The sequence below is a fragment of the Macaca thibetana genome, chromosome 1, assembly GCF_024542745.1.
Source record: "Macaca thibetana thibetana isolate TM-01 chromosome 1, ASM2454274v1, whole genome shotgun sequence".
NCBI lineage: Eukaryota > Metazoa > Chordata > Mammalia > Primates > Cercopithecidae > Macaca > Macaca thibetana.
The window spans coordinates 69370225-69385568 of NC_065578.1; the positions used below are offsets into that span (position 1 = coordinate 69370225).

Below are 15344 nucleotides of genomic sequence, written 5' to 3' on the forward strand. Positions count from 1 at the left end.
TCTCAACAAAACTGTAGAGGGGAAACCATCACTGAAACCACAGCAGCACCCACTGGGGAACTTTACCAATCTGGCAGGACCTCACCCTTGGCAGGCATAGTATCATCACCACTGGAACATATCTCTCGCCAATAAACTGGGGAGGCTTTAGAATCTGCACTCACTTAACACCTCCAACTTGAGATGCTCTTCTTACAAGGGTTTTTTAAAATCTAAAATTGATCCTTTGGGCTTATCACAAACTGTAATGAGTGTAAGATTTGCTTGTCAGATTGCTACTTTGCAAACCCCAAACCTAGACCTTAAAAAGATATTTTATAAACCATAAAAACAAAACTTAAATTATAGTCCATTGATATTTACTTAGCCTACTGATGTAGAATGGAGAACAAGTAAATAGCTATCAGGATTATTTGAAAGTCTGTGATAACCAAATAAGAAGGTTTAATACTATTTAGATGAATCAAGGACATTGTAGGGTAATTTCACACAATGCTACCTCATGAAATTGTGATCCTCAAAACATACCTTTCAAAAAGGTATTATCTGCATTTTACAGATAGAGATGTGTAGGCTCAACATAACAACACACCAATTAAAATGTAAAAATTAGAATAATGATCATCTGGAGAATGGTTTAAGTACTCTAGAAAAAGATTAATTTTTCAAAAATAACAATTTCAGAGTTATATTTGTAGGCTATCTGGGATTTGTATATTTACTCTTCCTAGCAAAAGATAAATAAGAGTACATTGCAGAAAGTATTTCTAAATCCTGCATGAATTACTGCACTTCTGTTAGACACTGGGAAGAATATAAATTAATCACAACCAAAACTTAATAAGCTGTAAAAGAGAAGATTTTTCTTTGACACAGTGGAGTCTGAGGAATCTGTGGACTATGTTTCTACATTTGAAGCATCACAGATAAGTGCCTTTTAATGAAATTTTAAGTTTATTTTAAACTGGTACATAACTTCATGCTTCTGGATTGTTCAGTTTCTTTAAAGTTAGTAGTTTCTACTCACTTCAGCACAAAGTTTTTATCTCATTTTACCAGCATCCTTTGAATCAAATGATCGGCACTGTTCTCAATTTTTACCAATCAATTTCTACCTCTAAAACTGAGAAAAGAGTAGTTAAAAAGCAGAGAAGAAAAGCTGAAGGAAAAAAAATATATATGAAGCAATTAAGTGTCCCAACTTTTTCCTCAAAGAGCTCCAGAAAATTTAGAGATAATTAAATGCAATTCCACTCTAACTATTGTTTAAATACTTAGACCCCATTACCCCAAAATTCAGATTTAGATGGGCTAAAGTCTGGGCCTGAGCATATATTTTTTTAAAAGCTCCACAGGTGATTCTTACATGCCTCTAGATACGTATGTAGATTGCTCTTTCACCGAGCATCTTTTCACTGAGAAAATACTTATTACTTATAAATAATAAAGTTATGCTTTGATAAGGAAAAAGTCTTGGGCCCTTGTATGTATGTGGAAAGTTAAGTATTAATTCAAAATAAATGTTTCAGTTCTATTTGAAATTTCCCTTAGATTATGCACACACATAATTGTTCTCCATACGATTATCACAATTTTAAGAGTCTTGCCAATATATGCTTTGAATAATTCAACCTATTTTGAAGTCCAAAGGAATTTTCTAAGTATGTATTTTCTAAGTATGTATACCTGTACAAATACCAAGAAAAACGGAAGAGATAATTAAACCCCAGAAACTACAAATGTCTGGAAATACCAAGGGATTATTTAAATGTGATTGAACAACCAGGGAGAGAAGGAAAAATGGTAAGATGTTAATAACATGACCAATTATTGGCAAGAAGCAGAGCAACAAATAAATAATAAATAAATATGGCCTGGGCATGGTGGCTCACGCCTGTAAATCCCAACACTTTGGGAGGTTAGACAGGAGGATCACTTGAGTCTCGGAGTTCAATACCAGAATGAGCAAATAGCAAGACTCTGTCTCTACAAAAAAGAAAAAATAGCCCGCTGTAGTGGTGCATACCTGTAGTACTAGATACTTGGAAGGCTGAGGCACAAGGATTGCTTGAGCCCAGAAGTTCGAGGCTGCAGAGAACTAGTATAGTGCGACTGTACTTTAGCCCAAGAAACAGAGCAAGATCTCACTTTTAAATTTAAAAAAAAATTAAAAATTAAAAAAATGCTTTTTAAGTAAATTACTCTCTCAGGCTTTGAATATTTATATTGGGATATTCCTCTTTGTATTATTTTTTTAAGTAGCTGAGCTGGATATTTTCTACTTCTGAACTTCTTAAACAATAAGGCCATTGCTTACATGTATTTGTTTTTGGCTTGATTTTCCCTTGGTTTACAATCCTGTTCTAAAAAAATTTTCCCCATCCCCAAAAGAAAGGAGAAAAAAGGGGGAAAAAAAGAGAAAGAAACAGGGAAAGAGACAACATAAAGGGTTGAAACACAAAAGAGCTATGAAAAACTGAGAAGAAGGCAAAGATATATATATGGAGAAGTTCCCAGTAAAAGATTCTACCGACATATGGCCAATGGGCTTTCAATTATTGCTTATTATGGCAGACTGCTAGTTTTACCCTGTTTTTGTTCTCCTTTTGCATAGACTTCACATAGAAATTATACTTCCCAAAGATCAACTTCCATCACGACAGCAAGAGGAGCTCTGTTAATCTGCTCTGCAGAAAAGCTGGTTAAAAACTGTAAAAAAATAATTTTTTTTAAAAAAGTTGGCGGAAGGGGATGCTGAGCACGGTGGCTCACACCTATGATCCCAGCACTCTGGTAAGCTGAGGCAGGCAAATCATCTGAGGTCAGGAGTTCAAGACCAGCCTGGCCAACATGGCAAAAACCCATCTCTACTAAAAATACAAAATAATTAGCCGGGCGTGGTGGCAAGTGCCTGTAGTCCCAGCTACTCAGGAGGCTGAGGCAGAAGAATTCTTTGAACCCGGGAGGTGGAGGATGCAGTGAGGCGAGACTGCACCACTGCACTCCAGCCTGGGCGACAGAATGAGACTCTGTCTGAAAACAAAAACAAAAACAAAAAATAAGCATAATTTAAAGCCTCTGGAAATGAATCTATTTTTATTTATTTATTTTGAGACAGAGTATTGCTCTGAGTTGCACAGGCTGGAGTGCAGTGGTATAATCTCAGCTTACTATAGCCTCCACCTCACAGGTTCAAGTGATTCTCCTGTCTCAGCCTCCTGAGTAGCTGGGACTACAGGTGTGTGCCACCACTCCTGGCTAATTTTTGTATTTTTAGTAGAGATGGGGATTCACTATGTAGGCCAGGCTGGTCTCGAACTCCTGACCTCAAGTGATCTGCCTGCCTTGGCCTCCCAAAGTGCTGGGACTACAGGCGTGAGCCACCATGTCTAGCCTTGGAAATGATTCGATTAGCAAACAGCAAATGAAGAAATAGCTGTTCAAGAAAATCTGCGAAAATTTGTTAAGAGGTGAGTCTGTGGTATTTGAACCTAGACTGCTTCCTCTCTCCCCTTCTCTAGGTCAGAGAGGCAGAAACTCCACTCCAGAAGGCTATAACTAAGAACATAGGGATCCCCCTCCCCCAACCCTCCAGCCCCAAACCCTATCTCCCAGCCAGAGGGCTTTCTTCCTGAGAGCAATGTCAGCATTTCTCATCCTGCCACCAGCTGCCTGTTGCTAATGCTAAATCCCTGATGAGTAAGGTGAGGACTCCCTTCTTCTACTCCAGTCCCATGCACAGAAAGGGGGCTCTACCTTGAGCTTGGCATGATGAGAATTCTGGGGCTCTGACTGCTCTTCCCCTGGCTCATAAGTTGGTGGTTCAAAGAAAGGAGAGGCAAACCAAGAGAACCTGTCTATTGCTGACTCCTTCTACTGAGTGTTCAGCTCCTAGAGGAGAGAGTTATTCTTAGAGAAACTTGCCATCTTCCATATTCCCAGCTTCATAGCCTGGGCTCAAAGATTTTGCCTGGGGAAGAAACAGGTCATAAAAACGGCTCCTAATCTCTTCCCAAGGGAACTGATTTCACTCACAACAAAGCATGAAAGCTCTCAAAAACAATGAAGGTTGTGGTAAAAGGCAGTTGGGATGAAATTTCTGGATCTACTGAAGATATAGCCTAGACTGTACACAAGCAGGCTGTACACAAACTAGCTCACAGGAGGAAACCAAGGAATAAGACAACTACAGAAAAGCTGAGTGTCTATGATAATATCAGACAAAACAGACTTAAAACATTTTTTTATGTCAGGGACACATTATAATGGAAATTTAACAACATATCCTTAAACAACCAATGTGGTCAAAGAAGATATCAAAAGAGAAATCATAAAATACTTCGAGGTAAATGAAAATGACATGACATACCAAAACATATGAGCTGTAGATAAAGCCATGCTTAGAGGGAAATTTATAGCTGTAAATGCCTATGTCAAGAAACAAGATCCCAAAATCAATAACCTAACTTTCCAGCTTAAGATACTAGAAAAAAAGAACAAACTAAACTCTGGAGTCCTGATAAGATAAGTAAGCAACAATTAAAAGGGGTGGGGTGGGGGGAGAACAATTTTTCCAAGAGACAGCTAATCATAGACAACTCTAATCACAACTTGCTGGCACAACATCCTGTTCCCAAATACCTCCCTCTGTACACAGCCCCGGCAGCATGACCTCGTTCTGCATAGCCCTCTCCAAGCATGAACCTATAAAACTCCCCTCCAGCACCTGCCTCTTGGCAGATAGCCCCTTTGCTAATGGGCTACTTGTTGCACCCTTGCAACGTATCTTCGTACTTTCTCTAATAAATCTGCCTTTCTTTACCACAACTGTCTTGGTAAATTCTTTAACCACTCACAACGCTGGCGCCAGTCAGTCGCACCTGCAATAGAAATCTAAACCAATTAGAAGGAAACAAATAATTACAGTGTTAATTAATGAAATAGAGAACAGAAAAACAATAGAGAAGATCAATGAAACTAAAAGCTCATTCTTTGGAAGGTCAACAAAATTGACTAATCTTCAGCTAGTGTGGCCTAGAAAAAAAGAGAGAAGACTCACATTACTAGAATCAGAAATGAAAGAGAGGACATTATTACTAACCTTACAAAAATGGAAAGGATAAACTATGGCAACTATATGCCAACAAATTAAATAACTCAGATAAAGTGGACACATTCCTAGAAAGATGCAAACTACCAAAACTGACTCAAGAAGAAACAGACAATCTGAGTATATCTATAACATGTGAAGAGTAATAAAAAAACCTAACCACAAAGAAAAGCCCATACCTAAATGGCTTCACTGCTGAATTATACCATTCAAAAAATTAATATCAACTCTTCATAAATTCACCCAAAAAACAAAAGAGGAGGGAACATTTCCCAACTCATTTTATGATGCCATTATTAGGCTATCACCCAAACCAGGAAAAAAAAAAAAAAAAAAAAATCACAAGACAACAAACAGATCAAAAACTCTCAAATTCTCAACGAAACACTAAAAAACAAATCTAGCAACATTTACAAAGTATTATACACCATTACAAAGTGGGATTTAACCATGGATGCGAGTTGATTTACCATCTGAAAATCAATTAATGTAACACAGCATATTAACAGAATTTTTTTAATCACACAACCATCTCAACAGATGCAGAAAAAAAAATTGACAAAAACTCAACAACTCGTTTAGGATAAACACACTGAAAAACCAGAAACAGAAGGGAACTTCCTTAACATAATAAAGGGAATCTACAAAAAACCCACAGCTAACCTAATGTTACTTAATGATGAAAAACTAGAAGCTTTCCCCCAAAGATGTCCAGTCTCAGTCCTTCTATTCAGTACTGTCCTGGAGGTAGGTCTAGCCAAGGGAATTAGGCAAGAAAAGGAATAAAAGGCATCCGGAATGGAAAGGAAGAGTAAAACTATCTCTATTTGCAAATAACATAGTCTTGTATATAGAACATCCAAAGGAATACACCAAAAAATTATTGGAACTAATAGTTTCATCAAGGTTGCAGGGTACAAGATCAGCATTCAAAAATCATTGTATTCCTATACAGTTGCAAATAACAGCACAAAAATGGAATTAAGAAAACAATTATATGCCTAATAGCATCAAAAGGAATAAAATGCTTAGAAATAAACTTAAGAGAAGTATAAAACTTATATTCTGCAAACTATAAAACATTGTGTAAAGAAATTAAAGATCTAAAATGGAAAAACATTCCATGCTCATGAATGGAAGACTTAATATTGTTATAATAATATTCCCCAAACTGATCTACAGAAATGCATAATCTATATCTTTGTAGAAATTAACAAGTTAATTCTAAAATTCATACGGAATTGCAAGAAATCCATAATAGCCAAAGCAATCCTGAGAAAGAAGAGGAGCCCTCCTAAAGTAGGAGCCCTCAATCTTCCTAATTTGATTTCAAAACTTACTACAAAGCAATGGTAATCAAGACAGTTTGGAACTGGCACAGGTCAGACATATAGATCAATAGAATAAAACTGATGGTGGAGAAATAAACCAATACATTTATAGTCAGCTGATTTTTTACAAGAATGCCAAGACCATTCAAAGTAGAAAGAATACTCTTTCCTTTTTTCTATTTTTTTTTTTTTTGAGACAGAGTCTCACTCTGTCGCCCAGGCTGGAGTTCAGTGGCGCAATCTCGGCTCACTGCAAGCTCCGCCTCCTGGGTTCATGCCATTCTCCTGCCTCAGCCTCCCAAGCAGCTGGGACTACAGGCGGCCACCACCACGCCCGGCTAATTTTTTTTTTTTTTGTATTTTTAGTAGAGACAGGGTTTCACCGTGTTAGCCAGGATGGTCTTGATCTCCTGATCTCGTGATCCGCCCGTCTTGGCCTCCCAAAGTGCTGGGATTACAGGTGTGAGCCACTGCGCCCAGCCAGAATACTCTTTTCAACAAATGGTGCTGAGAAACTGAATAGCCACATACAAAACAATGAAATTGGATTCTTACCTCACACTGCATATAAAAGTAATTCAAAATTGATCAAAGACCTAAATTGTAAAACAATGGCAGTATAAAATGTTTAGAAGTATAGGCCAAATCTTTATAACCTAGGATTTTGTAAAGCTTTCTTAGATTTAAAAAAAAAAAAAAAAAAAAAAGGAAAAAACGAAAAATTGGACTTGCTCAAAATTAAAACTTTTATACTTCAAAGAACAACATCAAGAAAATGAAAAGATAACCCACAGAGAACTATAAAATATTTGCAAATCATTTATTTAACAAGGGATTTGTATCTAAAATATGTAAAGAACTCTTACAGCTCAATGATTAAAAAAAAAAAATTAAAAAACAGACAAAGAATCTGAATAGCCATTTCTCTAAAGATGCACAAATGGCTAATAAAGCACAGGAAAAGATGCTCTACATTATTACTCATCAGAAAAAATGCAAATCAAAGCCACAATGAGATGCCATTTCAGACCCAACAAGATGGCTAGAATCAGAATTAGATAACAAATGTTGATGAGGATGTGGTGGAATCAGAACCCTCATATACTACTGGTAAGAATGTCAATTGGTGCAGTTGCTTTGGAAAACAGTTTGGCAGTTCCTCAAATGATTAAACATAGAGTTATCATATGACCGAGAAATATGTTACTCCTAGGTATATATACCCAAGAGGAATGAAAACATACAATCACACTGAAACCTGTACATGAATGTTTATTACAGCATTATCTGTAATAGCCAAAAGGTCTTTCTGATCTACCAACTCAGTCACCATCTGTTCTGTTATGCTATGGCTTAAATGTATGTGTTACCCCAAAATTCCTATGTTGAAATCTAACCACCAAGGTAACAGTATTAAGAGGTAGGGCCTTTGTAAAGTAACTAGATATTGAGGGCAGAGCCCTCATGAATGGGAATAGTGCCCTTATAAAAGAAGTCTTAGGGGGCTTTTTAGCCTCCTTTTGCAATGTGAAAGCATGAAGAAGATGCCATCTATGAGAAACAGGTCCTTACCAGACACCAAATCTGCTGGTGCTTTGATCACAGTTCTCTAGAACCATGAGCAATAAATTTGTTATTTATAAATTACAGTATAAGATATTTTGTTATAGTAGCCCAAACCAACTAAACAACTCACTTTCCAATGTCCACATGTTTATTATTTTATTTTTCCCCCAGTCTCCCTATCTTTATGGAAGTATACCTTTAAAACATTTCCGTTACCAATTTTCTTTCTGTAGGGTTTCTGGAAAGAATAAAATTATATGAATGGATTCACTCTCCCATCTTTGGATAGAAACTGTCTAACAGAAATGTTTGTACATAACTGTAACTTACACTAAGTTCATCTTGGCTTTCTGTTCATGTAATTTTGATCAGTCTGACATGACATGACCTCTAACTGATTCATGACAGAATAATCAATTTGTTCTGGACGAGAAAGCATATTTGGAGAAGGAAACACTTTCCTTGATAGAAAATAAGAGTCTCAGAAAATTATTTTAATAATTTACTTGAAGGATAAAGCAGAAAAAATAGCTAAACTATGCATTTATCTTACTCATTTAATATATGTTGACTGGCAACATAGTGCTAAGCTAAGCTATGCATAACCAACAAAGTTGTGAACTAAATTAACAGCTACCACATTTAGCCATTGTGGTTTGGAGTGGTTTGTTACTTAGCAAAGCACTCGTACAACTATTTTTTTTTCAAAATGTTTTAGTTTATTCTATAATGATAGACATAAATAAAAACTGGGTATATGACATGTTTAGTAAATTACTAAAAATTAATTTATTGTATTATTTTCACTTTTAGTACATATTCTTGCTAAATTAACATATCCTGAAAAGTGTGTTTTGTCTTAATTTTTGTCAGAGTTTAGCAAAGCTGGGCAAGAAAAATAGATAATGAAATACTTGTCAATATACTTTCTAGTCAATAGAACCCATATATCCTAAAAGTCAAGTTTTACTCCTTTTTCAAAGCTGAAGTACTAAGTGCTTACTGAATCTTTCTTGTTAAATTTTCTAATTGGCAGACAACACAATTCAAAGAGATTACAGACAGAATATTATTATTGTAAGTTTAAAGATATTTTTAAAACCTCAGCATACTTACAGACTATATGGATTTAGAATTAGCCACACCTGCCAGGATCTACTACTTCCAAATATGTATACCCAAAAGACATTGAAATTTATGTACTATTAATTCTTCACTTTTTATGAACCCTTCAAAATATAAGAGAACATTTTAAAGTACCTTTGATCTTGCTTCGTAGATATTTTAGGACTTCTTGTGTTCCTTTCTAAAAGGGTGGAGACAAAGACATTCACCAAGACATGCCTTGCAGTTTTATAGATCAACATATATGTCTGAATTTCAATTTAACAAAGAGTTGAATTCCAAATATACTTACATTTATAATTTCTCTTCGAATTGTTCTCAAAGGATTTCCTTCTAATGCCAAAAATTTCAAATGAAGGTTCCCCAATGAATAGGGAAGACTATAAAAGATTAAATTGATTTCAGGGAAAGCATCAAATATAAGTATACTCCAACCATAGTTAACTATAAAACAACATACAGCAAACAAAGTATCACAGAATAGCCTCAAAGAAAGGCCAAGTAATGCAGACCTAAAACATTTCCCTGCAAGATAAATGCTAAACATATAAAAGAAAAATCAGATTTGTTTTCAAAATTGTCATATTGGGATTAATTTTAAAAGAATGTGAGTTATAAAACATTTATTAAATTATAACATTTGCTAAAAAAGTAAATGTTAAACATAAATTTGAATGAATCAGTGATTCAAGATAGACATCCTGACTGATACTAAATGTTCTGATTTTGCACTTAGAGCAAGGAAACAAAATTCTAATTGAAAAAGGATGACAAATAGAAAGAAAAAGATATTTTTTGAATGCCCAATTCATGTTTCCATTCAATAAGGAAAGTCATCTTCATCTCTGGCACATTTAAAAAACCATTTATACACAAAAATTCACTATCAATAAAATCTATTAAGCATCTACAAAATATAGGGCACAGGTATAGTGATAGCAAGATTCTTGTTCTCAAGTCCTCAGCTGAACACAGGAAAAGAACACATACAGGTAACTAAAATATAATAAGTATTATCTTACAATGCTAGTGGGAATATAAAATAGTACAGTCACTTTCAAAAGTGGAGTCTTTAAACATATGGTCACCATACAACTAAGCAAACACACTGCTACGCGTTTACTCAAGAGAAATGAAAATAATGTCCACCAGAAACTTGCACACGGATGTTTACAATAGCAAAAAATCAAAAATAACTCAAATGTCCATCAACTAACTACTGAAAAGACACATGAACTGTGGTATATCTATCTCTGTACAATAGAGTAACATTCACCAATAAAAATAAAACTACTGATACATACAACCACATGAATGAATCACAAAAAACTTTGTTACATGAAAGAAGTCAGACAAAAAAACTACATTCTATGTAATTCCATTTATGTGACATTCTAAAAAGGACAAAACTATAGTAACATAGCACATCAGTGGTTGCCAGGGGTTGGGGTATGGAAAAGGAATTGACTGCAAAAGGTATGAGGAAACTTTTTAGGGAGATAGAAATGTTCTACATGGCTGTGATTATGGTTACACAAATACATACCTTTGCCAAAAACCATCAAGTTGTATGCTTGATTGGTAAATTTTATTGTATGTAAGTTACATATTAACAAATGAGTATGATATAAAAAGATAAATGCTAAACAAGTCAAGTTGCCATGAGAGTAGAGATATAGACACTGGTGAGGCTTTAAGGGGGAGAAGGGAGTAGCAGAAACCAGATTTGGACTTAAAATGAAAAACGAAATACTATTAGGCAAAAAAAAAAAAAAAAAAAAAGCATTCTAGGGTAAAGGAATAAAACAAAGAAAGGGTTTTTATACATGGTTCCCAGTTCATTGCTGGTTGGAAGACCAGAAGCATCAAATTCTAGGAACTGTTTTAAAGAAAACAAAGAACAAAAACTCTAGGGTCCCATCATCAGAGATTCTGATTCATTAGTGTCCCAGAAACTGTATTTTTTTTTTCTCAATGTTTCTCAAATGATTCTAATACATACCCATATTTGGGAAACAGTGCTATGGCAATGCTTTTAAAGTAAATATATTCCAGCGTTCTTAGAATTTAGTTCTAGGGGGTAACTAGAACTAAATTATACTCTAGTAAGAGTAATAATACTAACACTAATGATAATCTAGTTAGAGTAAGTCATAAATATGTCTGCTTCTATTACCATATCTAGCTTGCTGTTAAAGACAAAACCTAATTAATCTTTCTTTATCTGTTCATAATTACTGCTCAATCAATATTTAGTGAATTCAATTTAGAAAAAAGGAACCTCATGATTTTTAAACAAATGTTTCAAATTATGAATTATAACCAAATACAAACACAATTTCTATTCATTTCATATTTAAACTTACCTACTAATATCATTGTTGCTTAGGTCAAGCCTTTCCAAGGACTGTAGTAGTGTAATTTCATCTGGAACAGATTTTAACTTGTTATCCCTCAGGTCTAGCACAAGAATTGAATTCAGATGTTTAAGATGTTCTGCCTCTAACATTTCAATCTGGTTTTCACCTACGTGCAATTCCTACAAAATCAAAGATGAGTTATGTGTGTATCTGTATTCAATTTTATAGTAGATAATGAAAATAAAATTGTAGGTACTCTTAATTTCAAGCGATTGAAAAACACATAGAAAAAATGCAACTTTATAAATATCAAGATGTTTACATTTTCAATTACATTTAGGCTATCTTTCAGCTAAAGAAGAATGTCAAATGAGAAATTTTTTTGGCAATTTAAAAATAATCAAAGGTTGAATCTGGCAGAAGCATCAAGTTTATAAAATCAAAGTAGGCTGGGCGCAGTAGCTCATGCCTGTAATCCCAGCACTTTGGGAGGCTGAGGCAGGCGGATCACAAGTTCAGGAGTTTGAGACCAGCCTGGCCAACATGGTGAAACCCCGTCTTTACTAAAAATACAAAAAATTAGCCAAGTGTGGTGGCACATGCCTGTAGTTTCAGCTACTCAGGAGGCTAAGGCAGGAGAATCGCTTGAACCCAGGTGGCAGAGGTTGCAGTGAGCAGAGATCACACCATTGCACTCTAGCCTGGATGACAGAGCAAGAACCCATCTCAAAAAAAAAAAAAAAACCAAAGTAGAGAAATAATTTAGTAGTTACATTTAAATAATAAAAATATAAATCCAAAAACTACTTGAAAAACAAAGTTATATCAGCTTTTTAAAAAGTTATTTATATTATACAGCTGGTCCTTGAACAAGGGTTTAAACTGTGAGGGTCCACTTTTATATAAATTTTTTCAGAAAATATATTGAAATTTTATTTTGGAGATTTGTGACAATTTGAAAAAACTTGCAAACCAACTGTGTAGCCTAAAAACACTTTTAAAAATAAAAAAGTTACTATGTCATCAATGTATTTAATATATGTAGATACTAGTTTATCATTGATTACCATAAAATATATACAAATCTATTATAAAAAGTTAAAATGGGCCGGGCGCGGTGGCTCAAGCCTGTAATCCCAGCACTTTGGGAGGCCGAGACGGGCGGATCACGAGGTCAGGAGATCGAGACCATCCTGGCGAACACGGTGAAACCCCGTCTCTACTAAAAAATACAAAAAACTAGCCGGGCGAGGTGGCGGGCGCCTGTAGTCCCAGCTACTCGGGAGGCTGAGGCAGGAGAATGGCGTAAAAACCCGGGAGGCGGAGCTTGCAGTGAGCTGAGATCCGGCCACTGCACTCCAGCCTGGGCGACAGAGCCAGACTCCATCTCAAAAAAAAAAAAAAAAAAAAAAAGTTAAAATGTATCAAAACTTACATACAACTTACAGACAAATGTAAACAAATATGAAGATGCAGTCATAACTACATAAAACTAGGCCAGGCACGGTGGGCTCACGCCTGTAATCCCAGCACTCCGGGAGGCCGAGGCAGGCTGATAACCTGAGGTCAGGAGTTTGAGACCCGCCTGGCCAACGTGGTGAAACCCTGTCTCTACTAAAAATACAGAAATTAGCCAGGCGTGGTGGTGGGCACCTGTAATCCCAGCTACTTGGGAGGCTGAGGCAGGAGAATCACTTGAACCTGTCAGGCGGAGGTTGCTGTGAGCTGAGATTGCACCACTGTACTCCAGCCTGGAGAGCAAGACTCTGCCTCAAAAAAAAAAAATAATAATAATAACAATAATAAATCAGAGACTCTGCCTCAAAAAAAGAAAAACCATAACTACATAAAATTAACTGTAGTACATACTGTACTATTATAATAATTTTGTTGCCACTTCTTGTTGGTACGGTGGTGAGCCTATGTTGTGAGTGTCCACTTAAAACCTGTATGAAGCTAATCATTTCCAGGTGAGCAGCTCACCTCTCCAGTAAATTGCGTGTCACAGTAAAAAATGATCTCTTGCAGTTCTCTTGTGTTTCTCATAGTGTTTACTGCAAAACCATAAATTTCAAATAACATCATGGGACTAATATAAAGTACTACTAGTGATGCTGAAAGTTCTCCCAAGAAGGAGTGAAAAGTCATGACATTACAAGAAAAGTCGAATTGCTTGACATATACCATAGATTGAAGTTGCTCACCATTTCAGACACAGGATTCATCTTGTAAGCAGATGATGTAAATTGTGGTATCAATACAGCATGGTACTATAAACACAGTTGATCCTTGAACAACAATAGGTTTGAACTGTACAGGTCCACTTATATATGGATTTCCCTCCACCTCTGCCATCTCTGAGACAGCAAGACTAACCCCTTCTTTTCCTCCTCCTCAGCCTACTCAACATGAGGACAATGAAAATGAAGACCTTTATGATGACTGACTTCCATTTAATTAATAGTAAACACATTTTCTCTTCCTTATGATTTTCTTAATAAGATTCTTTTCTCTAGCTTACTTTATTGTAAGAACATAGTACATAATACATATGGCATACAAATTATATGTTAATCAATTGTTTATGTTATTGGTAAGGCTTCTGGTCAACAGGAGACTACCACTAGTTTTTGGGGAGTCAAAAGCTACACACAGATTTTCAAGTCCATGGGGGTCAATGCTCATAACCTTTGCATTGTTCAAGGATCAACTGTAATCAGTTGGTTACTTAACATTTTCATTAGTGATTATTTTATATACTGATTTTCCATTAACAGAAACTATAATTATCAGATGATGAAAAATTATTCTTAATTAAAGGAAAACTTTTTCAGTTCATTTTATATGTCATCGTTCTGTTTAAAATAAACTCTTTTAACACTAGAGCTTAAAGGTATATATAAAAAAAGGCAAACCATGGCAAATTTAGAAGACAGTATTAATTCTACATACTTAAAGCCAAAATAATGTAATTCATTTCAAACATACTTGATTATGATTAGGTAAAGGTAAGAGGTGGCACTTTATAGAATTAGGTGCATCCTGGTTGGTATTCCAGGTCTCCTACTTACAATTTTAGCCTCTTTATCTACTACTTCTCCAGTTATGAACTGCTGGTCAGATGAAATGGACAAATCTCTATTTTTAAAATTCTTTTTAAAAATGTATTACTAAAAATACTACTAATGTAAGTAATCATATTCAAATTCTGAAAAGTATTAACATGGGAAAAACACAGTACTTATAACTAATACATAGTCCCAATGTAAAACAACATTAGCTCCTTTAAAAAATGCATTTTAATAATTAACTTTTGGAAAAAATAGTTATTTAATAATCAACTAAATAGTACCTTCAACAGACTACAAGAAGGAAATTCTGGTAGAAAACGTAATTTATTCCTCCGCAAATACAGCAATTCTAGTGATTCCATGCCAGCCAATTCAGGAGGTATAGTTTCCAAGAGATTTAAATTACAATCCAAATGCTTCAACCCTGTAATATATATTCAGTGAAAAACAAAAATACTAGAGAAAAAAAATTAGTTTCTGATCGTATACAACTTTAAAGAATGTGTAAGAAATTGCTATGAGGACTTATGAACCTGTGCCATATAATCAAGAATATTCAAACACCATTGAATTAAATAAATGTAAATTTTTCTACATTTAATTATAATTAAAGAGAAATAGTAATATTAAAATTATTATTTAGGCCAGTTGTGCTGTAATGCCAGCACTTTGGGAGGGCCAAGGTGGGCGGATCACTTGAGTTCTGGAGTTCAAGACCAGCCTGGGCAACATAGAGTGAAACTTCGTCCCTACTAAAAATAAAAAGAAAAATTAGCTGGGC

General features: G+C 35.2%; 2 protein-coding genes across 2 annotated transcripts in view; one reads left to right on the forward strand and one right to left on the reverse strand.

The window, feature by feature from the left end:
- The window catches only part of SRSF11 (serine and arginine rich splicing factor 11), a 763374-nt gene that overhangs the window by 673509 nt on the left and 74521 nt on the right, over positions 1-15344 (forward strand). The gene's annotated exons all lie outside the window — the stretch shown is intronic.
- The window catches only part of LRRC40 (leucine rich repeat containing 40), a 370991-nt gene that overhangs the window by 20187 nt on the left and 335460 nt on the right, over positions 1-15344 (reverse strand). Inside the window, exons 7-10 of the mRNA XM_050804592.1 lie at positions 14845-14987; positions 11499-11671; positions 9425-9512; positions 9268-9313 (exon numbers count right to left, since the gene is read on the reverse strand). Of these exons, the coding sequence (XP_050660549.1) occupies positions 9268-9313; positions 9425-9512; positions 11499-11671; positions 14845-14987 (450 nt within the window). The remainder of the gene's footprint in view (positions 1-9267; positions 9314-9424; positions 9513-11498; positions 11672-14844; positions 14988-15344) is intronic.